This window comes from Thunnus maccoyii, chromosome 17 (genome assembly GCF_910596095.1).
Source record: "Thunnus maccoyii chromosome 17, fThuMac1.1, whole genome shotgun sequence".
Lineage (NCBI taxonomy): Eukaryota > Metazoa > Chordata > Actinopteri > Scombriformes > Scombridae > Thunnus > Thunnus maccoyii.
Window position 1 is genome coordinate 7,513,448 of NC_056549.1, and position 24,704 is coordinate 7,538,151.

At 37.5% G+C, this 24,704-nt stretch overlaps 2 protein-coding genes across 2 annotated transcripts in view; one reads left to right on the top strand and one right to left on the bottom strand.

Annotated features, from left to right (window-relative positions):
- The window catches only part of LOC121882394 (adhesion G-protein coupled receptor F3-like), a 30,575-nt gene extending 16,096 nt beyond the window's left edge, over positions 1–14,479 (top strand). The window contains exons 4-18 of the mRNA XM_042390631.1: positions 525–665; positions 822–974; positions 2,952–3,010; positions 3,129–3,184; positions 4,696–4,820; positions 5,305–5,535; positions 6,673–6,915; positions 7,107–7,247; positions 7,458–7,645; positions 8,915–9,103; positions 10,168–11,469; positions 12,096–12,137; positions 12,421–12,450; positions 12,535–12,614; positions 13,849–14,479. Coding sequence (XP_042246565.1) covers positions 525–665; positions 822–974; positions 2,952–3,010; positions 3,129–3,184; positions 4,696–4,820; positions 5,305–5,535; positions 6,673–6,915; positions 7,107–7,247; positions 7,458–7,645; positions 8,915–9,103; positions 10,168–11,469; positions 12,096–12,137; positions 12,421–12,450; positions 12,535–12,606 — 2,972 coding nt within the window. The 3' untranslated portion in view covers positions 12,607–12,614; positions 13,849–14,479. The remainder of the gene's footprint in view (positions 1–524; positions 666–821; positions 975–2,951; positions 3,011–3,128; positions 3,185–4,695; positions 4,821–5,304; positions 5,536–6,672; positions 6,916–7,106; positions 7,248–7,457; positions 7,646–8,914; positions 9,104–10,167; positions 11,470–12,095; positions 12,138–12,420; positions 12,451–12,534; positions 12,615–13,848) is intronic.
- An 84-nt stretch (positions 14,480–14,563) lies between these two features.
- On the bottom strand, positions 14,564–23,630 carry mep1a.2 (meprin A, alpha (PABA peptide hydrolase), tandem duplicate 2). Its single transcript, XM_042391217.1, has 15 exons — positions 23,623–23,630; positions 23,221–23,347; positions 23,107–23,131; positions 22,949–23,005; positions 22,805–22,842; positions 22,645–22,720; positions 22,434–22,551; positions 22,118–22,293; positions 20,729–20,950; positions 20,475–20,621; positions 19,076–19,291; positions 18,503–18,949; positions 16,671–16,844; positions 16,287–16,491; positions 14,564–15,024 (listed from the first exon to the last, which is right to left on the bottom strand). Exons 1-15 carry the CDS (start codon positions 23,628–23,630, stop codon positions 14,874–14,876), a joined length of 2,187 nt encoding a protein of 728 aa, XP_042247151.1. The 3' UTR covers positions 14,564–14,873.
- Positions 23,631–24,704: the final 1,074 nt, after the last annotated feature.

The following is a 24,704-nucleotide window of genomic DNA, read 5'->3' on the forward strand; positions in this document are numbered from 1 at the left end:
CTATCCTATATGTCCACTATATGTATGTAACGTATACCCACTATCTATATCATATACCCACTATCATGTTCAGTTATGTCCTTCCATTTGACATCAGCTATTTTTAAATGTATTACAGTACATCTGTGTAGATGTATGTATTTTTACAAATATTTTTACCATATATATAGTCCTAATTACAATTACAATTACAATTCATATAATTCTAAAGTGATATACTGTAATGTAACATGTACTGTAGGCTTAATGTATAGTTACAGTGCAAAATGACATTTATGTCACATTTCTAAGAGATACAGTCACAGTTGACTGATGGTTAATCTGTTCCTGTATAATGTATGTTATGTAGGCAAACAGACCCTCAGCATTGATAGTACAATAAGGGAAACAGGGGAAACATTTTGTCCACCATGTTTTGATATCTCACATACTAAACTAACATGTTTGATTTGTAGCATCTCTAATGACAAAAAAAATTTCCAGCATAAAAAAATAACATGTTAAAATATCTCCTGTTGTTGTAGACATTGTATACATTGGTGAGCTGATGGTGGAGAGTAATGTCACACTGGAAATGGAGACCATCCTGTCAGCTTTGGATTCAACTGTCATCCAAGTGAACAAAATCAACAGTGTGACCCTTTCAGACAGTGAACTGGTTGCAGGTATATTCCTGGAGAAATTTCTTCTTTCTAGGTTCAGTTCTTCTTTAATACAGTGAGGGGTAAAGGGATGGAGGTAGGGGAAAAGACACATTGAGGATGCTACATCTTAGAGTTTAGAAAAGCCAGAAATCTCAGCACCTGTGTTTCTCTCTCCAGAGTGCCTGATTGTTGGAGAAAAAACCAAATGCAACTGCTCTGACGGGTACGTTTGGAGCAATGATGTGTGCTACACTGAAAAATGTTGCACTGAATCTACATGCAAACAAAACGTGTCGCACATCACACCACTCTGCATTGCCAAAGTCCAAGGTAACGGTCCAGATGCGTGATGAATTTTCATTTGCCTTTGTACAATTTGTACCGCTATTTTCTGGTGATGATTTGTTGTATTTCGTAAATTTGTATGACCAAGTAGAATAAGGATGGCTGTAACTTGATAGTTATACTACTGTGTTATTAGATTTTTGTATTTTTTATTCTTGTGTTGTGGACAATATCCCAGCAAACATTACGGTGTATGACCGCTGTCTGATCGTCCCCCCAACACGTCCCGTAATGGTTCAAAAATAGTTCCAAAATGAAGGTTGAACCAACATCTGGGACATTACCTGGCTCTCACCTGGTTGTCCTCCCTGGGCTTTCCAACAAAGTCAAAATATGTTGTTGTCATTATCAACAGGCCTTTATAGCTATTCTGTCAAAGTGTATGTATACGATATGCATTCTATTGCTTCCTATATGTCTAAATTAACAATTTAATATGTTCTAAAATAGTTGACGGTCTGACCCAGGCAGCTGCAAGACGTTTTAATGACGTGGCACTTTCAAAATAATCCTGTTCATCGGTAAATGATATGTTAAACTGTCATGGAAATTTAAAGATGAATTCACAGAGAGCAAGTTGTCTTCCAGAGTTTTATTGCAATGAACAGAGTTCACATTTGCAAATGCAGATCACCCAATTTGCTATAGGCTGAAAGAGATATTGTATGAAATTCAATAATTGTATTTTTACATAGAGGCGTGAGTCACAGAACATCCCATATTAGTCATCCTAACAGATGTCTCTTAATTAACGCAGAATATCCCTTCTATTCATTCATAGCCTTATCTATCTCTCTCCCTTCGGTGGTTTCCTTCTCTGCCTCTGTCTACTGAGAAGTAAAAGTTGAAGGCTGAATCCCACAGCTCGTTTTTGTTAACTTATTCAAACTCGTTGGGAACCAGCAGTGGAACATGTTCACACAAGAGGCAGAGAAGGCAGACTATTATATTGTGCACTTAGCTGTAAGACAGTATAACACACTCTTAAGACAATAAACAGAAAAGTATAAGGGTCCATTTCAAAAATATTTGTAGAAACACACTGTGTTGATACTGACATGCAACAACATTTTATTAGGATAAACAAAACTGAGAAAAATGCTTATAGATAATCTAATTATTTGAAACGGTAAACCTTTTAATTACTTTTGATTCACTTCTCTCCAGTTTCCACTTATGTGAGGAGCCCAGATGCTCTAAATCACCTCTCATCAACAGGAACGTTACAGAACATATTTGCTAACATGAGAAAAAACTCCTTCAACAAACTCACATAACAGCGTTATATCTGCATCATTTCTGTCCTCTTGTGCTTGTTGCATTTCAGACAACTGGTGGTTGCAAACGCTGCACATGTGCAACTCTCATCTCTCGTGGAGAGCTAGGTGAATTCTCATGAGGTGGGATGATGCTTCGCTCATGTCAAGCATCAATAAGACAAATTTATGAAGTTGTGTGACTCAATAATAACCCCTTTGTTAAACTGTTAAAAACTCAGTGCTATGAAGTTTCCCAACCAAAGAATCTGAATAAAAAAGTTACCTCATACAGTATGTAAAAGTAGACTACAGAGTAAATAAAAATTAAAAAAACATGAATATGAAGCAGCTTCTGCCTGCACGTTTATTCTTTGTGGAGAGGATGTCATTTTAGGCCATCTGCTCACAGCCAATTAAAGACACTTTTAAACGTTTTTGTATGAAAAAATGAAAGAACTAATCATGAATAAAGGTATTCCACGGTGAAATCTCTTTTTGAAGTCAGGTCCAAGCGGAAAATAGCAACCAACAGGAGACATTGACTCTTGTGTACGCATATTTGTATTCAAAAGTTGTGCACACTTCAGTTAAATGGTGATTTTACTTGATTCCCATGATGTCATGTCACCGTCCAACCAATGTTTGCTGGGATACGATGTGATATCAGAACTGAAAGTAATGATAATGTTTGCAATCAACACAGTTAAAATCAATGGATCAATTATGTCGAAATCCACCTGGGATTCATCCAAAGCAACAACGGTACATCTGCTTCTCATCTCAAATTTATACTTACTGTACTTTTATACTTTATACATTTCTACTGTCATTACAAACATTCAAATGTTTGTAATTTGTTTAATGCTTTTTCTTTTTAAAGCTTCAAAATGAATTTAAAGGACTGAATGGCTTTGAGTCCCTGAATGTAACTCAGAGGTATTGTACTTTGCAAACTTATTGATTTATTACTTTGAAGTGTCATTTATTTTTTGCATATACAGAGACTTTATTAAAAAAGTATCATCAAAAAAAATGGAAGAGTCTAGAGGAAGAGCAGGAGTTCCTGGTGGTTTTCGAGATCAGTCAGAATCTTAGCTGTCACAGGCACACACATACACACACTGGTGTGTACATGGCTAGCAAGCTAATGTCTGTACAGTCTGTGCTTCACCTGCCTGTTGGGGACTTATGAACACAGACTGAAAAAACAGTCCAGTAGTGAAACTCGTCTCATCTGCATGTGAAATGTGCCATAATAACTATTTTAACTGATGTATTAGCATGTCACAATCATGACATAACCATCTTAGATACTCAGTGATCCCTCCTCATGACTACATACGTTTTGCAACCCCATCTCTTAAAAATTACATTTATATATCTCTGAATGGTTTTGCTAAATACATTATATTTGAAGAAATGTAAATTTTGGATTTTGTTCATTGGAAACATTCTTCCAGTTCAGGAACACAAAGTTATGTTGTCAATCAAGGTCAATCACACAGCACTGATGAAGCAGATTAGCTCAGTTTTTTTGTGTTAGACTCTAAATAAATAATACCTAAGAATGTTTTCCCCTTCAAGCTTCAACTGCAATTGTACCATGTAATCACGTAGTCATGACTGTGCACAGTTATAGAGAAATAGTTTAGATTTATGGTTAAAGTCCCCCTCCAGTAGTTCAACTTCTGAAATTAAAAATACTTGCATATTTATAGCTTCTGGAATTTTTAATGCGGTAGAAGAGGAGTTGTAACTTTCAGAATTATTTTATATACACCTTAAAACTTGTCTGGGTAGGATCTTTAAGGAAAGATTGTGTTTTTAAACATTGAAAGCAGGTCCTGTCTCGTGCCTCAAGTAAGCTTTGACTATTTCAAGTACGTTAATTTATGAGACCAAAATCTTTGCTTAACCTTAACCAAGTGCTTTGAGTCACCTAAACATCACTATGAAAACATTAATCATGCTTTTGTTGCTACGAGCAGATACTGTAGGGAAAGTAAATGAAATATGTGGTCAGTGAATGTTACGTAGTCAGTATGAACATTTTGCAACTTATTAGATACATTGATTAAATATGTTTCAGAAAAAATGTAATTCCTGCGGCTTTGCGTTTTTTTCAAAACATATTTGCTGTTGCACATTAGTAGTAAATACACATCATTCTTAGAGGACTCACCGGCCAATCAACACCTGGCATGTGCCATAATTTGACAGATAGATCAGAGACTGGTGACCAGTGCTTGCAAATAATGTTTTCACTATGATCAAAATAACACTGAGACATTTATGAAATGTATGTCAATTCGAATATTGTATTTGAAGGCAGCAGTCTCATGTTGTAAACATTTCAGTTGCATATCTCCTATTACTTTTATCACATACAGATACTTTCTATGTTTTTAACCAGTTATCTTTCATTGATCCTCTCCAAAATCTTAAAGGCCAGGAAACAGCATTGTTGATTTTGAGGCAGCTGTCAGCGTCAAAGTTGAGACTTCTAAACTTCAAAGCATAGTGACTCGGCTGGAAACCTCTCTTGCAGCTGTAATTTGGGTCGACACTGTAGGTCAGTAAAAATATATTACTGTTTTTTGGTGTTCATTTGGATCATGATGACCCTTGACTCTGTAATTATTTCTTAGCTGCTGTAGTGCATGCTCTCTATAGACTAATATCTGCTGCTTTCTGTTTTGCACTCTGACTCTGAATATCTGGTCTTAAAAACGCCACTGTGCATCTGGTGCATAATCAAAAGCAAATTTTTAATCTCTCTCCATTTTTGTCTGAGCCATGCTTATGTTGCTGCTTTGTCTAATAATGCAAGGCTATGGTGTTTATACCGGCCGATTTCAATCGGTGGCCAAACGATCAGTGCATCTTTAATGATGATCTCTTAAATTAAGATAAATTGATAAAAAGGAAAGAGCTGTTCTCTTGGACAGACAGATGAATCCAGGGACTAATGGACTTACTGACACTGCTACACAAACTGTACCTCCTACTCCTAGCCTATTGTGTCGCTATGAATTTATATTACCTTTTTCACACAGGAATGGTCACCATAGAGGCCCCAGACACTAAAGTGTGCGACATGTCCAGCCCAGAACTGAAATGCACTTTAGAGGAGGAGACGGACAGTGCTGGCTGGAACATGAGCAAGAAGCACGAGCGCTTTGAGCTCAACAAAGGCAGTGTGGTGAAACTGAATGACAAATGTGCCACACAGGAATACAAGTCTTGTACTGAAGTTACACTCCAGGAGGTGACAGGCTTGTGGGCAGGCAAGTATGGAGGTTTCAGATTTACAATTCTGTTTTAAATTAAAGTCTAATTGAAATTAAAATTCTTTTTTGCTAAGAAATCAGTATACTGTAGATGAGAGCAGCATATCCAGATGCTTTGCCCTTGCATCATACCCCCGCCCCTTTTTGGGTGAGAGCAGTCCCTCTAATTTGACTGGCAGTAAATGCAAATTCTGAGAAAAAAGAACAAGAAAACTGTTTTGCTTTTAAGCTATTAGGAGCCGCCCTGACGCCAGAGGAAAATAACTGGCTGGACATTCGTTTGTCTACCTTTAAAACATTTTCTTCCTGGTTTTACTCTCGGGGAAGTCCAGGGCTCTAACAATGTCACTTTCCAATGTGATCAATGTTAAGTCAAGCATGATTCTGTTTTAATTTAATGTTTTGTTTTAATGTTTTGATCGTTAACAGGTTTAACTAGTGACTGTGACCGTCAGTGTGGATATTGCAACAAGATTCAGCGTTACATCTCAAGCTAGCTATTTTAAAAGATTGATTTCAGAAAAATAAGTGAGGAAAAATAACCCTCCTGATGCAAACAAACAACTCCCATTTGGGAGGACCCCATGAGTCCAATATTCAGAAGGACCCATCATGCTGATGGGTCCTTCCAAATGTTGAATGTTGTGAAGGGACAGGTGGCTTAAATTTCTAAAGGTACATCACCAACGTTACAACATTTGAGCTTGTTTAGAAAAGGGGAAAAAACTTCTTGTATCAATGTTGGTGTATCATTATGATGTGTTTCATTCAGTAGTGTGACATAGAAGTTGACAGTGATAGTTGACAGCGCAACTTACACAACAAGTGGCGATAATTCAATATCAGTTTGACTTTAGGGGCTACTTTGATCGATGACAAGTGCAAAGAGGTAGGTTTTGGGTGCACAGAGTGTGCGCTTCTCAAATCACAACTGCTCAAAACAATAATATAACAATAATTTGTACACTGAAGATTGAATAGGCTGTTTCAGCCCATATGATCGCATAAATACGACACTATTTCAATTTTAAGTCTACTTTATCTCACTTCTGATCTGAGTCATCTGTGAGAGAAAAGAAATCATATTGGCCCAATTTCATCCACAGTGTGAATTTACCTACATGTTCCCTGCAGGTATATACGAGTGTGGATTCACTAGAGGGTCAGTCAGGCATACAGCCAAGACACAGTTGAGAGTGGCACTCCTGCCTGATGAGATCACCCTGAAGATCAATCCTCTTACTGTGGACTGTTCGGATAAGAAGGACAGTGACAGTGTTATCGTGAATGTCATTGCCACCATCCTAAACAGCACAGAGAGCTATGTTGTTTGGTGGAGCTACAGGGGTAAAGGGAAAAATAATCTGGTGAATACATGTAAGACAAACCTTCACTATCTCCCAAATCTATGTCCTCCTTCCTTTCTTCTTTCTGTCAGCTGCAGTACAAAACAGCCCTACTTAAACTGAAACATAAACACAAATTGAAATTCACAATATTCCTGCAAAATGCATGTACTGACAACCAACAAAAATAACACCGAAACTAATATCTCTCTTTCTCTACAGTTAATGGGGATTACCTGGTCTACTCTTTCGATGCTCCTATCTCTTGCAAGAAATCCATGGACGCACAATACATGAATGTCACTTTTAAAAACACAGTTAATCAAGAAAAAAGTCAACGAGTGGATATTCCAGTAATCTACAGTACGTGATTCTGTGAAGAATTGTAAATTCCAAATTTAGTAATACAGCTTTTAATCGTTTTAACATGCTTGAATTTCAACTTAGTCTGTACTTTGACATGATGATTTCCCAGAGTCTCATTAATTCAAAATTTTTCTTTGTTCATATTTACATTTATTTGGATTTGCTTCTGTTACATTTAGCTAATGATTCCCTACATTTTTCTCCAAGGGGGTAAGCAATTTTGCTCAAAGGATGGGTTTTGGCCAAAAACTCCAGCTGGAGACACAGTGATTAATCGAACATGTGAAGAGGGCAAGGTTGGCTATAAGTCACGCACTTGTAAAGGCCCTGAGTGGGAGAACGTGTACTCTTCCTGTATCAGCCAAGAGTTGAACAAGGTTTTAAATGCAGCAGATGTGAGTATAGCATTACAGCTCATAGCGCTATATAACTTTAGGATTATAAAGTTCAATCTAACTTTTGTCTGTTTTTGTTTTTGTTTATTTTGTTATTTTTTTCTTTTTATCAAAAATTAGTTATTCACACAGAGATATTCTAAATTATTAACATTTTGTTTAGGTGTATTTTTACTTTTATGCATTAATTAGAAAAAGAAAAGGTCAGGTAAAGTTCTGTCCCCAATGTCATTCTCTATTTTGGTTCTACAAGGTTTTACCTGCAATGTACACAAGAAGACCAATCAAGTACTGCCTCCTTACCACGTCACCTCACTGCTCTGTGACTAGGGTTAAATTAGCTGAAAAGAACATTAAAATGTTGCTCAATCTTTTGAGTTTTGAAACCTCAAAACTGATGGTTTTATCAAAAACATTATGAATTACACTAATGCAAATGCAAACTAAGTTGTGAGCCATTTTTTAAAATCTTTTTGGCGAAAAGCTGGTTTTTCCCATAAGCTACCATAATAGAAAGCTATCTTGCTAATGTTAATCACACGGCTCATCCTGTTTGTTTGAAAGATTTAATGTTATTATCAGTTACTGTGACTAGCTCAGAGATTATTCAGAGATTAATACAAAGGAATGTGAGATAAATTCAGGCCTCTAGCTGCTAATTGCTGCACATTTTAGTGATTTTATGTTAACTCTACTATGCAGCTACTGAATTGAGTTTGTGTCTACTCTGTTTCACCCAGCTGGCCAACAGATGGTGCATATATGGTGCCCCACTGGCTACAAAGCTTAATTCAGAGTCAGCAAGCTTCATAATTATTTTTTTTTTTTTTTACCTTTGAGATAAGCAAATAAATTAGTTATTACTTTTTAAGCTTTTTGATATTGTTTCAACTAAAGTTATACAGTGTGAAACTAACCGTGAAAATAAATGTATTTCATATTCTCTTTCCTAATGGGCACCATCCCAGCCATGTAATACACTCTAATTCAACCAATCCAGCATCTAATGATCCTGCCTGATCCTACATAAGCAGATAGCTGTAAAAGGGGGACAGGAGACAGCACCCTAAAACCAATAAAACAATCAGATGCACACGTGATTGGCTGAGGTGGCAATCAAGAGCCGACACAAAAGAGGCTGTTCAGATTGCAGATGGAACCTTATAAGTCCAAGATCACTACTGATAAGACACTATCAACATTTTGTGTCTGGATGTAATTTGTGTGCTTTTGTTCACTGATTTTTGTTTTTTTGTTTCACCTTTCTAGAACTTTAAGAAGGGACTAGGGGCTTCTCAGGAGGCGGCCGTGGGTATATTTGCAGGACTTTCAAACAGCTCTACAACTAATTCAACTGATCCAAGTAGCGTTATGGCCGAAGTTGGTGCCTCCATCGGTGTTTTAGATGTGATGTCCAGTGCATCACAAAATATTGACTTAGAAGAGAGTGTCTTTCCTGTAAGCCCTTGTCAATTACTATTACATTTACTGTAATACATATTAGTACCCAGTTATGGGCTTAAAGTTACATTCTTTACCTTGGACGCAGTAGTGTGAAAAACATATATTAACACAAAGTCTGCCTTCCTTGTTGTTTCTGAATCTTTTAACCACATGGCTGCCCTCTATGGACAGAGTGGCTCAGTTGTCATGGAGATGGTTTAGTTGTTATCACATGAGAATCGAAAGTGAATAGAACAATACATGCACAGGGAGGGAAACTGGAGTGCAGTATTACATCCCATGTTACAGCTGTAAAGAACATTACATCTATGACATGGCAGGGACCCTGGGCGAGACTGAATGAACACAAAAAACAGACAACTTCAATTGTCCCAGGACCACCCCTAACAGAAGCAGGGGTAACGATCTCCTTTGTTATCGTGAGACAGAAATTCCATCATATGACAACTAAACCATCTCCATGACAACTGAGCAACTCCATCCACTCTGGCAGGGTCAGAGATTTGGTTGAAAGCTTCGGTAAACAAGTTAGTTAGTCCTTGTTTTTGTCTGAATGTGCAGTTTTGCTTTAGGTTATGTTTCAAATGTGCACTCACAAATGAATAATGGTGAAGTTTTCATAAAGCTCTATACCTTGTAAAATTGTATGACACATATTGCTTTATCTTTTAAAAGAATGAATTGTTCTTAAATGAGCTAAGAAAATCAATGGCCAAATTATGTTTTTTTAACAAATTCACTCTGGCTCATATAAGGCTTTGAAATGTGTCTACCGGTAAGTTTTAGGCGAATGGACTTGTGAATGTGCTGCTGAGAATCTGCTCCAGTTAGTACCTCTTGAACTAGCTTCAGTTCCATTAAGCTAGCTTTTCCTGAAATCTACCCACTAGAGGTGACTCTCAGCCATGGTATGAGTCTAGCATGAGTCTTGAAACTGCATGCGTTGGACAACTTGGCTACCTTGCCTGGGCTGATGAAAAATTCAATTGAATAATTTCTTGTACCAATGAAATATACCATAACAATGATTTTTCCTGTTTTTCATTCTTCTATTTCAGAGTTTTGTCGATGCAGCAAGCAACTTGTTGAACAAACCCTGGGTTGGGGTCAACAAGTCTATAATTCAGAACATGTCATCAGATTACCTTATGTCTGTGGAAACTCTGGTGAAGAATATCAAGGTTAACACAAGCGATGGATTCAACAGTACAAATCTAGAGCTTAAATTCTGTAATTCGAGTAGTGGCTGTAATGTGTCTTTGTTTGACATAGACGTGAATCTAACAAAGACCTCCGGAATTATGAAAACTGTTGCTGTGAAAAATATAACGGATAAATTGCCCCACAGCCTGACCTACCTGACAACCAGCCTCTTATTATCAGTCACACTGGAAGACAGCGATAATTCATCTTTAGAAATTAGACTGGACTTCCCCAGGGAAGAGGGAAGTGAACCTGTTTGTGTCTTCTGGAATACCACAGTGAGGGAGTGGTCGGATGAAGGATGCTCTACCAACATTTCCAGTGATGGAAACCACACACTCTGCGTGTGCAACCACTTGACTGCATTCTCTGTCCTCATGTCCAAGAGTGACATATCTGATGCAACCCTAGATATGATTACAAATGTGGGCCTGGGTGTGTCCATCTGCTCCTTGCTGATCTTCCTTATCATTGAGTCTCTGGTTTGGTCAGCTGTGGTCCAAACAAACCTTTCACATTTCCGTCACACAGCCATGGTTAACATTGCCTTGTTCCTCTTGCTCGGTGACTGCAGTTTCTTGGTTTCTTCCTACCTTGACATTCTCAGTGACACCTGGTGTCTAGTTTTGACCATATGCAAACACCTCTTTTTCTTAGCCATGTTCTGCTGGATGCTGTGCTTGAGCGTCATGCTCGTCCACCAGCTTATCTTTGTCTTCAGCCCAGTGAGGAAAAGAGTCTTCATGTTCCTCTCCAGCATTGTGGGCTATGTTTGCCCAATCCTAATAGTGGGATCCAGCTATGTGTATTACAAATACACTGACACGCCCTACTATGATAAGAAAAATTGTTGGCTGATTTATGAAAAACTCTTGAAGGGATCCATATATGCTTTCATCCTCCCTGTGGGAACTGTTATTTTGACAAACCTCTTTTCCATGGTGGTTGTCATTCTTACTCTGTTGAAGTCCTCGATACCTGATAGCACCAAGACAGACGACAAGGAGACAGCCAAAAGTATCCTTAAAGTGGTGGTCTTTCTAACCCCTCTCTTTGGAGTAACATGGGCCATTGGCCTCATTGGGTTCATATTGGATGAAAAGGATCCCATGATAAAAGTTGTTAATTACAGTTTCACCATCCTCAATTCCTTCCAGGTAATTTGAAAGCAACCCACACACCAAACAGAATGTCGATATTAGGGATGCACCGATCCAACTTTTTTGCCAATACTAATTCAGATTCCAGCATCTCCCAATTCCCTATCTGATACCAGTGCTTACTTTTTCCCAAATTTAAAATCTGTAAACCTCACTGCCTCGATTTCATTGGAATCATTTTTATGTAAGATAACATGAGGCAGCCTGTTGTGGCTTAATGAATGTAATTAATAGTGGACACACTTTATGAAAATTGAATTTCATGAAATTGACAAAGAAACTGTATTTAATGTGAATTGGTCATTTCATGGTAGGGCTTATTAAGGTAAGTATTGGCTCAATACCAATCTGATCGGTGCATCCCTGGTTGATATTGTACTGTACATGTCATCATGGTTTAACCTCCACACCCTTCCTGTAGTTTTCACTGACTTGTATCAAATTACTTCCTGCATTGGTACAAAATGTTGTCATTGATCACAAATTGCTAATGCAGAATGAAAGTTGAATATGAAAGGAATTGAGAGGAGTAATGGTATAAAATGTGTTATTTTTGTTTTTTTCAAACAAAAGTATCTGCATAGAAACAGAGTTTGAAACCTGTTACACTTGCTGTTTTGCAGGGCCTTTTCATTTTGCTGACGGGGTGTTTAACAGAGAAGAAGGTAGGTTTGTCACTTTATCAAAGAGCAGATATTCAGTTTTACACTGAGGTGGCCAATGCAATGTTTTAAACTTGCTTTACAATAAACAGAACCATAACGCTGCATCAATGACTTAGTGGTGAAATTCTTACCTTTGCAATGGGAGGCATGTGATGTCTGGTGGGCTTCAAAAAAGGCACTTTTTGTGCACCTTGGCACAAAAATGTTGCCCAATAATTATGTTGTTTAGTATTTACCATCTGACTAATATATGAATGTAACATATACATGTTATTATTAACAGATTCGAGAGGAACTGAAAAAACTCATAACTGTAAGTTTACAAAATATGTGTACCTAGAATTAAACAATAACATAAGAAAATGTGTATCATAACTCTGTTTGCTTCTATCCTCAGGCAAAATCAAAAGGACAAAATGAGAGCATGAAGAAGAGCATGAATTCAACCGTCTACACAAAAGACAGATGAAGACAGAGGTCAGTCTTATATTATGTGATTAGTAGTGTCCCGTTTACTTGTGTCCATGCATTTGCTGTATCTTCTATTATACAACATTTAAAGCATCACATTAAAGAAAGTAAGTAGAGTAAGACTCAAAGTAAGAGTCTTAAAAGATGACTGCTTCTAATCTGTAACAAGACAAGACAATTGAGTGTCATTTTATTTGTCAGTTTTATATTTTCTCTTCATCAGAGCACACGAATATCTAATAATAATATCTGTCTAAATCTGTTTTGTTATGCTATTTTACATGGTTGGACCATTAAAGATCACACTGGAAACCCTGTTCATATTTAAACAAGAGTCTGCAGTCATGCTAGCATCTCTGTGAGGCTGCACAGCTGTGCTTTGCTAAATGCTAACGTCAGGATGCTAACATGCTGATATTAACTTATGATTTCATTATGATTTCATCATAAACCAAAGTATTAGACAAATTGAAATTTTGACCTGATGTTGGTGCTATATGAAAAGTCAAAAGGTCACAAAAATTTTAATTTTGTCATGCTGATGAATCTAGATGCAAAGTTAAGCCAATGTTACCAATGTTATTACAATTAATCATTTGGGTAAATGTCCTTACTGCATTTCATGGCAATCAATCCAATAATAGACATTTCACTCAAAACCACAACCACTCAACCTCATGGTGGCACTAGAGAAAAAGGCAGGAGATCTCTAAAGTTATTAGGAACCATCATGAATGTCTGTACTAGATTAAGTGCCAATCCATCCAGTAGATTTTGATATATTTCACTTCATATGTGAAAATTTTGACCTGATAATAGTGCTAGACTGCAGGTCAGCAGATCACCAAAGTCAATTGTATTTATCATTTTATTTATCTTTATTTATCTCTTTTTGTATTTATCTAATTTTATTTAGTTTGGACTGACCAATATACCGACATTGCTAGCCCTAGAGCCATGCCGCTAAAGTGGCTAATCATGTACAGTTATATATCATTGTTTATCCACTGTGTTACGCCTTAAAAATCTATAAATCTTTAAGCATAATTTCATGTTGAATGAATCAGGACAGGTAGAGATTTTGAAAAATTAGAAGCAGCAACGTTTCTCATGATTCAAATGTTCCCTTATTTTGTGTCAAAAATGCAAAGTTTGGACACTTCCAACTGTAAAATAGTGAGCTAAAACTTGTGTTTTGTTGGTGTGTGAATCCAGTCTGTCTGTTATCTCTCCATTTCAGACTGTGAAGACGGACCAAGAAGAAGGAAACAGCAACTCACACACATACTATGCAACTTCACGAACAGCCATATCTTTTTGTTTGCTTTGTATTAGACTATAGTTCCTGGGTAGTTTAGTGAAGCTTATAAAACACAACACTGATGTTTTGATATTTTTTATTGATTTGATTGAAAACCATTATTGTTAGTAGTAGTATTGACACTACTTGTGATCTCCATCAGCTGCAACTGGAAACAAATTTCACATTAAATCAAATCCTGCTCCAAGGAATAATGTGTAATTCAAGGTCATGTATACATTTGAATACCATTATTTTCTCAAGGGGAGAGCAGACGCAGATTTTTTTCCATGTGCTACTGAAGTGAAAGTCAGTACTGAATGGTCACTGTATATCTTTAAGGAGAGGCTTTAATGCATACCAACTCAAACCACAATTGGATTCTGGATGGTCAGATTGTATTTGCTGACTGTATATAAAACAGAATAGATTTTCTAAGATCGCTTGCTTGGTTTGATCCTTTTATTTAAATGGAAAGTTTGTAAATTTACACTGTTTGGCATAAATCATAACCTGTACTATACTATGTGTGTATAACTACTATATGTATCTCAAAAATATGTAATGAAATAAAAACAAGGAATATAATGTCTTTTATTGTTCTGAGAAATTTCAATGCATACATATATTTTTCATAACAAATTATTTAGCAGACTATATATGATTATTTTTATCATACAAATAAATTAAACTTAGGACACAGAAGTACTGATGCTATCCTCCTGCAGGATGATGCTACTTTGAAAGACTTGTTCATTCATTCTGGTTTTGATCCTAGTTTTCCTCCTGTTGCAGACTAAGGTGTAGTTCTTAATTTACCGCTGCTACTCCTTCATGATAAATGTATTCATTTTAAAAGTGACCCCTTACCCCTTAACTTGTATTGTGGGGGGAGGTTTAGATTTGAGAAGTCTTAACTCTGCTGGATGAACGCAGATGACACATTTAGTCCTGTGAAATGTGATTTAGCGAGTTCTCCTGATGACAGTGAAGATGGCCAGTGTCAGAACAACGGTCCCCGCTGCACCACCGATCAAAGCTCCCAGAATGCCTCTGTCTATTTTCAGTTCCTCACACCTCTTACCGGTGTAGTAGGTGCTCTGGCTTGATGCACACCTGAAAAGCAGTAGAAAGAAATATTAATTTGTTAATAAAAAAATAGTTGACTAAGAAAGATGAATTGCTTTGAACTGCAAGTTCCACATGAACACACCCCCTCATGTATTTGCTGAGTCCTGTGTCACTTAGCTGGCAAGCTTAACTTAAGCAAAGGGAAACACCAGTGTTCAATTTAGATAAATGGTCTCTAAAGATACAACAGAGAAAGGGTTGTGTTTCTGCTGTGGATAAAATCGATGTTTGTTTCTAATTAAATCTTGGCTTGTGAGGCTTTGAAGGAATAAAACAACATTTTGTATTAGTTTTTTCCCCAGAGCATTAGATGACAAGGTCAATACCAGTATGGAGCTAAAGTTGGTAAGCAATTAGCTTAGCTTAGCATAAAGACTTTCTCCAAAGTTCAAAAATTCACCCACCAGCACCTCTAACACTCAGTAATTAACACATTACAGCTCGTTTTTTGAAATCTGTACAGAAACAGAAATGTAAAAACTGCAATTACAACAATTACTTTATTGGTGTTTTGACTGAAATGATAGTGACCAGATAAAAGCAATATAATTTTACATGATAAAAAATATTTTGGAGTGAGCCTTTTCTTAAAGGTCCAATGTGTAGAATTTAGTGGCATCTCATTCATTTGGTTGCAATCTGCAACCTCACCACTAGATGCCACTAAATTCTACACAGTGGACCTTTAAAGGAATAGTTTGACATTTTGCTAAATATCCTTACATCTGTGCAGCTACTGAACTGGAGCTGGGAGTTGGTTACATTAGCTTACAGATTAGTTGGATACATAAGCTTACAGTTTGCGTACAGATTAAACAAATTTGTGATATTTAGATGTGCTGGTAGGTGTTTTTTAAACCAGAGAGCACAACTAGCTGTTTCCTTGTGCTTCCAGTCTTTATGCTAAGCTAGGCTAATCATCTCCAAGCTCTAGCTCCATACTTAACACACAGGCATGAGAGTGATCAATCTTCTCATCTAATTCTCAGCAAGAGGGGGGGAAAGTGTATATCCTAAATTGTCAAACTATTGCTCTAAACACATATGAGCACAAACTGGATATAAATGCTTACTCTAGAATTGTGACGTTGTCTTATTGACACTGAATGTAAACTTATATCTTTTTGAAGTGAGGACAAGCTGAAATATTAGCTGAAATAATTCCCACATTTCAAAAAATAATAGCACATTTAGTAATGCAAATACACATGTGCTGTACATCCAATGCTAAAAACACAAATACACACCTGCACGAGGCTTTCCCTTCACTCTCAACACACACGCCTCCATTAAAACAAGGGTTGGGATGACAGGGGTTGGCAGCACGTGCTTCTCTGTGTTTTATAGCCTCTGGTCTAATTTCCTCCTCTCTGATTGGCTTCTCATCTGTGATGTCGTTACTTGGTGCAGCCGGTTGGACAGGAACCTCTGTCTTGATCAGGTGGGTCAAATCTAACAAAACCAATAGGTAAATAAAAATGGCAGCTAATGCTTCACTGAAAGATTTGAATATGTAAGAGAGAGGTGAGACAAGATTTGTGACATGAGTTATATGAATTGAATCGGTATTTGCTAGTAGAATTTATGGAACAGTGAAATAAATCTAGAAAACTTGAGCTGATATTTCTCACCATTGAAGTCAGCAGTAATGATGAGATCATTGTTCTTGAGGAAGCTCCTCCTTTGTAGATGCTTGTGAGAAATGAATGTGCTCCAGCCTAGGTCTTGGCCGCGGTAACACTGGCAGCTCGGATCCCACTTTGCTCCTGAAGTGGATGTTGGTTTGTTCCAGCGGGCATGAGTGTCTGAGGGGGAAATTGAGTCGAGAAAAAAACCCAAAAAAATCACACGCATTATGCCTTTTTCATCGTTCAGTGCAACAGATACATTGAAGCCACGAAGAAGCTCCTCAATCATGATATTGTAACTTAATTCCATATATTTGTGGTTAAAACAGGATATCAGGGTAAGAGATAAAGCAAAATAGATTGTTCAAAATGAACAGGTTGGGTTAGAACAAACTGAAGAAGAAGAAGGGTATAATCCATAGTTCTGTATTAACAGTGGATCAAATAATTATGTGGGTTTAAAAGGGGTGGCTTATAGTGATGAACACACTCTCTACGGGGCTTTTAAGCAAGTTCACCATATCAATTTTATAAATTGAGAATATGTTTGTGTTTACAGCTTGTTTCAGTTGCCCTAAAGTGGCCAAAAATACAGATTTAAGTAATGATATTTTGATATAAATAGGACATTTAAAATAAATTATCATTTGGTACGCAAGGCATTTTTAAAGCAGCAATAACTGATTTTGCGGTCACCTGGGGGCAGCGCAAGAAGATGTAAACGAAACATCATCATCATCATCATCATCACCTTATGAAGTTGTTAAAGTTGTTATAATGAATTGAAGGCCAATATTCACTTTTTTTTTAGCTCTGTTTTAGTCTATGTTCACCAGCTGGTCGCTAACTTTGTCTGTTTGCCAGTTGGTGTTGGGCAGGTAGTGTACAGTCAGTTCATTAGAGGTTTTTCACTGAAAACAGCTGCCTACTGCAGTTGGAAATAGGGTTGATGAGAGCAGTGAGACTCAACTAACACAGAAAGTTGCAGGCTGTAAAGCTAATCAGTAAGAGGACATATTATTCACATTTCCAGGTCTATATTTATATCCTTGGGTTCTACTGGAATACCTTTGCATGATTTACAGTTAAAAAAAAACTCCTTATTTATCTTATACTGGCTCTTTATGCAGCCCCTCAGTTCAGCCTCTGTCTGAAACAGGCCGTTTTAGCTCCTGTCTCTTTAAGGCCCCCCCTCCCAATGAGCCCACTCTGTTATGTTTGGTCAGCTTCCGGCTTTGACTTGAAGAGAACATTTCTACATACATTAACCTCAAGTTTTGGAACTCTGACCATGTTTAGCATAGATATCTGACATCATAACAGTATAAAAATGACAGAAAATCACAAAAAGCATAATATTGGTAGTCATTGTTAATATAAAAATATGTATTAGGGCAGCTCTGAGGATTAATTATCACTTTAAAGATCAATTGAAGTAAGGACTTCAAAGTTCCCAGTTGATTTGGCAACACTGATGATTTGATAATTAAAAGTACGTCGTAAGAACTAAAGTCCCACAGTTTCTTTCAAAATGCCATATGGTCTAAATGTGTCACTGGAACTGCCTGAGTTCCTGTAAAAACAAATGAAAGTGTGATCTCTGAATTATCCAGAGTAACTAGGACATTGTATCTGGAAAACCTTTAAATGTTGTTTCTCAATGCTGTGAACACCACAAGACAAATTCTATTCACCTCCTTTGAATTGGGGTGAAGTAGAAATCTCAAAACCTGGGCAAATAAAACCTGGCTTGGCAATATACAACTAGCTGTAATTTAGGTGAACCAACTTTTTCATCATGCAAGTGTACTTAAATGCCAGCGACCTTGACCCACCTGTGGTGAAGCTTCTTGTAGAAGACATCCTCAGTTTCACATCAGGGTCCTGGTCCATGGCAACAATGGTTGCCTGCCTGTTTTTGGCAGGCCACTGCATCACTGCATCATTTTCCCCACTGCAGAGGTGCATGGTCACGCTAACATAGTCTGGGTAGTCGCTCTCTCTCCCATTTGGGTAAACACTGATACCAAATGAGTAGCCCTCCGAGTTGTAGAAGCACTTGCTTTTAAGCGACTTGCCAACAGGGTTTGCGGCAAGGACGCTATCGAAGTTGTGGATTTGCCAAACAGCACTGGGGCAAACTGTCTCAGTAAGAGTGATGTCATCAATTAAGATAGCACCCGTGGAGTTGGATGAACCTCTGATGCCTTGGAAGAAATAGCGGAACTTCTTTGTCACCTTGAGAGTCACATGGGCTATTTTCCAGGCATCATCTCCATCACCTGAGAGACCAAAAGCAGGAGTATTTTAGAGCACTCAATAGTAAAGGGGGAAAATTAAACCTGAAAATTCATACATTTTAATATACACTGTGAAATAAACAATATATGAATGACAAAATAATATACCTGTGATGGTGTGGATCTTTCTGACACTGCGAACAGTTCCTGTCCCATCATCAGTCCTGATCCATATCACAAGTTTGTCCCCAGCTGCTCCAGTCATTTTGTAGAAAAACTGCAGGCACTGTTCGTCTCTCTTGGGGTAGAGGATACGTGACTCCAGCAAGGCGCTGTTTCCAGCTACGCCAGAAGAAGTGTCAAACTTCATGAAGTAGCCAGAATCTAAAAGGACAAGCGGCAATCAGTACATATTTTGTTCATTTTCCCAGAGGACATTTTGACATGTCACTGCAGAAAAGGCACAGGTGTTAAAGATCAAATTAATGATGGCTGAATTCAATTTAGCTGCTTCCGTTTCTGTGTCCTGGTAGCGTGTGTGCTCGCTGTCATGGCTTACTGGGACACTTGAACGAAGGAGGCATTGTTAATGTTATTAGTAAGAAAATTAGTAAGTAAATTTACCAAATGGTACACATGTTGTTACAAAAGTCTAAATAAGGTTTTAGACAATATTTAACAGAATGTTCTTTCATATAAGTCTGTCATTTACTGTATATAATTATCTGTCATATGATGGTGAGACATGTAGAGCTATTCATGAGAATTTAAGCATGTAAATTCATCCATGGCCTTGGGATTAATATGTATGACAAAATAATCCTAACTCAGGTGGGCCCTCTCACCAGCTTTTTCTGAGCTTTGTAGAATGTCAATCATGTGATAACAAGTGGTCGTATATGGGAGGGATTGTAACCACTGTAGCTGATTATATTTGGTGTCAGTAATATTGCGTTGATTGTGTGTGCACCTGAGCTAGTTCCATTTGCTGATAACAGCTGTAAGATGCAGTAGAAAGCTCTGAAAAAGCTAGTAAGTGCACCTTTAGTTGAAATTTGTCAAATACTGTATATGTGATACATTTCTTTTGAGAATTTTTGATATTTTTGCATAGTGAGAATCAAAATACTCTATTATTGTTTCTTAACATGATCAAATTGTTTCTTGATTTCTTTTTCTTTTTTCTGATTTTTTTTTCTTAACTCCAATGGGTTGAAGGCACTTGCCCAGAACTAGAACTTTCTCACAACAGACATTGTTATGTGTCATAGCAAGATTAGCACAGGTTTAATTAATAACATTAAAGATGGCTTCAGTATACAGTTCTTTATCCGGGGCTCTGCTATTTTGAATTGCAGTTCCATTGCATTGGTTACCGTCTGCCCTGCAAATCATCATCAAATAAAAAGTAATAAAATAAAAAGTCTAATAGCCTTCATATGGAGTTGGAGTTTGTGATATCTCTTTTGTCACATTGTATTAGGTTACCAGATGTTTTCTGTTAGGATTTAGTGGAGATCTACATTTGATATACCATTGCGTATGATGTAGAAAAAGTGCTCCGTACCTCTGCAACGCCCTGCCAGGGTGTGATCTGCATCAACTGGACTGCTAAGTGTCTGGACCCAGTCTGCATTGTCCTCCTCATTCTGGATCATTCCACAGATGTTGATCAGCTCAAAGGAACACTGGTCCAGAAGAGTGTGTGTGTTGGCTGTGACAGGACAGTTATCAACAGTGAACCTACAAAGCTTAAAAGCTAGTTTTGATTATTGTGAAATATGGAGGATCTACAAAATAGATGTGAGAGGAGACACTCACCACAGTCATACATGCGGTTGACTCTGGTGATGTCTATAGCACTGAAGTCCAGTCGCTGGCCAATGACTTCATTAAAATACGGTATGGCGGTGGTGATTGTGGGGATACTTTCGTTCTTGTTGAAGGACAGTGGTCTGTAGTGCATGATGGACTCATAATCATACGGCGTATTCAGATCAGTGACGAAGTTATCCTCATACTTATTGAAATTGTGCTCCTTCCCTGTGAGGAGAGAGTAACATAGTCACTGATATGTGGATTGTTAAGTGACAGTATATCCTTCAGTACTACCACACAACAGATGTACATGTGGAAGCTATAAAACCTTTGCTTTTAAAAGTAATTTTGTATTGTCAGTTATTTGTATTTGTGTACTTTCCTTACAACTTGTGTAAATGTCCTTTTGAAAACCAGCTTAGTGATGCATGACTAAAGGACACAGTCTGATCCCAAAACAGAGAAAACCACTACATTTGATTGCATTGCAAATAAAACAAATAAATAAATAATAAATAAATAAAAAAGAAAAATAAATAAATTAACTATCATGGAGGACATCAAGGTCTTTGTAATATTTCTGTGAATTTTAGAGGTTTAATGACATGAACAGGAATTTACATTCTTCAATTTCACATATGACTCATGTTAGAGTTTTTAAGGACTGTCCCAGTACTTTGTGTTTTGTGCTAACTAGCAAATGTTGGCATGCTAGCATGCTAGACAAAGATCATGGAGATCATGGTGAACGTTATACCTGATAAACGTTCACCAGCGTTCACCAGTGTTCACCAGCTAAATGCTAACATCAGCATTTAGCTAGCACTGCTGTGCCTAAATACAGCCTCAAAGAGCTTTGAAGACTAAATGCCTTAAAATGTGACTATTTGACTAAATAAATGAAAATATAAGGGGTTTACTTTTTGCCTCTCTGATGGTGTAAACTGTAGATGTACTGTGTAGATAAGGTTGAAAGCTCCACAGCAATTGAGTAAACCTTGTAATGAGATAGTCTTCGTCAAAATGTTTTGAATGTCAAGAATTAACTTTCAATCCCATTTGTTGACCAACACGAATGGAAAATCCTTAAAGTGCTCAGAAATAATGTAAATGTGAACATCTGCAATTACATAACTACTGGGCAGTTCCAACTGCTGAGAGGCTAGCTCCAGAAAAGCTACCATGAAGTTGACTCTGTCAACTCTAATTGAAGAGTTAAATCAATAAATAAAATGTGTGATTATGTAAATGTTCATAAAAGGTTACAAAATTTGGTTGTTTGCTAGTCAAAAGTGGGGTTCTACTGGGGGAATTTGGGCTCATGATGACCTCAGTATTTCTAAAATTTCAGCCACAGCTCTGAATAAAAATGATGAACTAATTGTGACCCACCTTCTTCAATCTGGTCCCACCAGATCTTGACATAGTCATCTCTATCAGAACGAGACTGTTCGTGGTAAAAGCCCAGAGCGTGCAGGAGCTCATGCTGCACAATGGCCTTCGTGTCGCACCTGGCCCCAATAGACACATTCTGGCCTTTTTTATCATCTCCAACATATGACCAGCATCTGAATTAATTCAATGGAAAAATCAAATCACATCAGCATTTCCTAATCTTTGGTTCTTAATGCCTCAAGTTTATGGATATGACAGCATGACCTATAAAGTGTGCAACTGTCAAGAGGATTTCTGAGTAAAACTGTCTCACCCAGAAAGCTTAGTGAAGGAGATGTGGCTGGCTTCTCCTTCATAGGGCTTGAAGTCGACACAGGATCTCAGACGGTATTCTTCAAGAGCCTGGAGGATCACCCCTTTCGCATTCAGCTCTAGAATAATCGAAATTAATTTCCAAATCAGTACGTGTTTTACCTACTTGTCAAACTTATTGGTAGAAAGTACTTCCATTGTGCACAGCGTACCTAGTGAATCTGTTAAGATGTATGGTATAGGAAACTTCCATCTTCTTGTTTCATCAAGGATTGCATTTCTGTTGGGCTGCAAGACACATTGAAAGCGTTGAGAATGTGCTTTTATGTCTTTGACAAACATAATCTCCACACAGACTCACTGTATACTTACATCACCAGCGATGTCTCCCTCAAACAGGTGTTTTAAACCTAAAATTAAAAAAACCAAACATGTTTAGTATATATGAATATCAGTCAACAAAGCTTATGACTACAGTGCACATATCAATAGAAGGACTGGGCTTAACAAATGTACCTCTGTTGATCTCGGGTATGTCGTCCCTCAGTTCACCTGCATCTACATTATCATAACCTGGAAGATATGTTTATTGTTAAAGCTACAAAAAAGGTAACATAATGCATGTAAAAGCTTGTATTATGTGCATGTTATCAATAAAGTTAACAGGAACCAACCGGTAAGTGTCGGAACAGCTTGCACCTAGCACACAAATAGAGACAGTTCTCAGTTTACACCTTCCACTGCAACATTTTTTCAACTCCATTTAAAATACTTTAGAAACTCTTTACCTTCAAAACCACAAAAACTCCAAACAGTGCGGCAATCTTCGTCAAACCGTCTCGAGAGACCATGTTGTTATCCCGACAGAAACGTGTTACCTTGATGCCAGTGTAAACATGTACATAAAGGCAGCAGCTGAAGGGGAACTTTGATCACCATTATAACGTTTAATGAGTAACAAGCATTCCACACGTGTCTTCACTGTTCTTAAGACATTTTGTCAGGTGTTCAGGCATGCACATGTATTGACAGCCATAAAGCCATTGACCAGCCATTGACAGCCATTGACCCTGGAGGATTCAACAACAAATTGACACGAGCTGATCTCAAATCTAATAAAACAAGCAATTATGTCGTTTATAGGTTTGACCTCTGACCTCTCTGTTGCTCAGGGCACCTTGTTTTCTTACCAAGTCATGTAAGCTACTTCTTCACAAAGCAAAATCGTAGGCAGAACAACAGCAAAGTCTGCAGATTTGTGTCAAAACCATATCCTCTTTCTGTTAAAGATCCCCTCCAGACATGTATTGTGAAACATATGTAAGACATATAAGATACTCTGCTTGGAACAATAATATGTAATCACCACTTTAAAAGTTAAACTGCTGGACACAAGATGTCTCCTACTTCACTGTAAAGTCCATTCTCAGTGTTTGTGTACTGGAGGTTTCAAGTTTCCATATCACACTACTGTAAGGTGCATACTGGACCACATTTAGCTCCAAACTAGTTGAAATATCACAAATCCTGCTCATAATCCCGCCCCTCACAATCTGATTTTCAATGAGCTCAGAGAAACTTTCCACTTTCAGCAGATGAATGTGAAAACAAACTCTGCACATACAACATTCTGCACAGTGAAGCTCAAACATCCAACTGTAGGAACAAGACTTTACGTGCTAGTGAAGTATAAAGAAACTGCCTGTAACAAATAATTCAATCCTCTTGTAATTATGTAAGATTTATTAGAGTGACATTGCCTTTCAGGTGTGCACTATAGTGCTTGGCTAGAGAGTGAAGCTGTAAACATAGAGCAGAAAAGGATAGGACAGCTAAACTGCTGACAGCTCAAGCTGTTGTGACACCTTTGATGCCTTTAATACCTGATAAGGTTCTGGTAAGGCTCTATATTGCTTTGTCCTTATCTTATAATTACTGCGTTATTATCAAATGTCAACACAGCTGATTTAGTTGATATTAAAAGAGCTCTTCAGCAATTTAGTATTGCACTACCATTAAGTTGAAGGACTCACAAGATACAGATTTCAAAGGCAATGCTCAAAATTGAGGCAGTAGAGGCTGAAATACCCTGACTTTAATTACTTATTATAGGTCAAGATCCAAAAAAGCTGGGTTCTACATTGCCCATGATGCAACTGATAACCGTTATACTGTCCCTGTCTGTAAATTCCCAAGTTCTTCAACCTCCTACAAGATTGTAATACAGGCTTTCTGTTAAGAATTTGTAGTGTCTGTGCCCAAGCTGAGATAA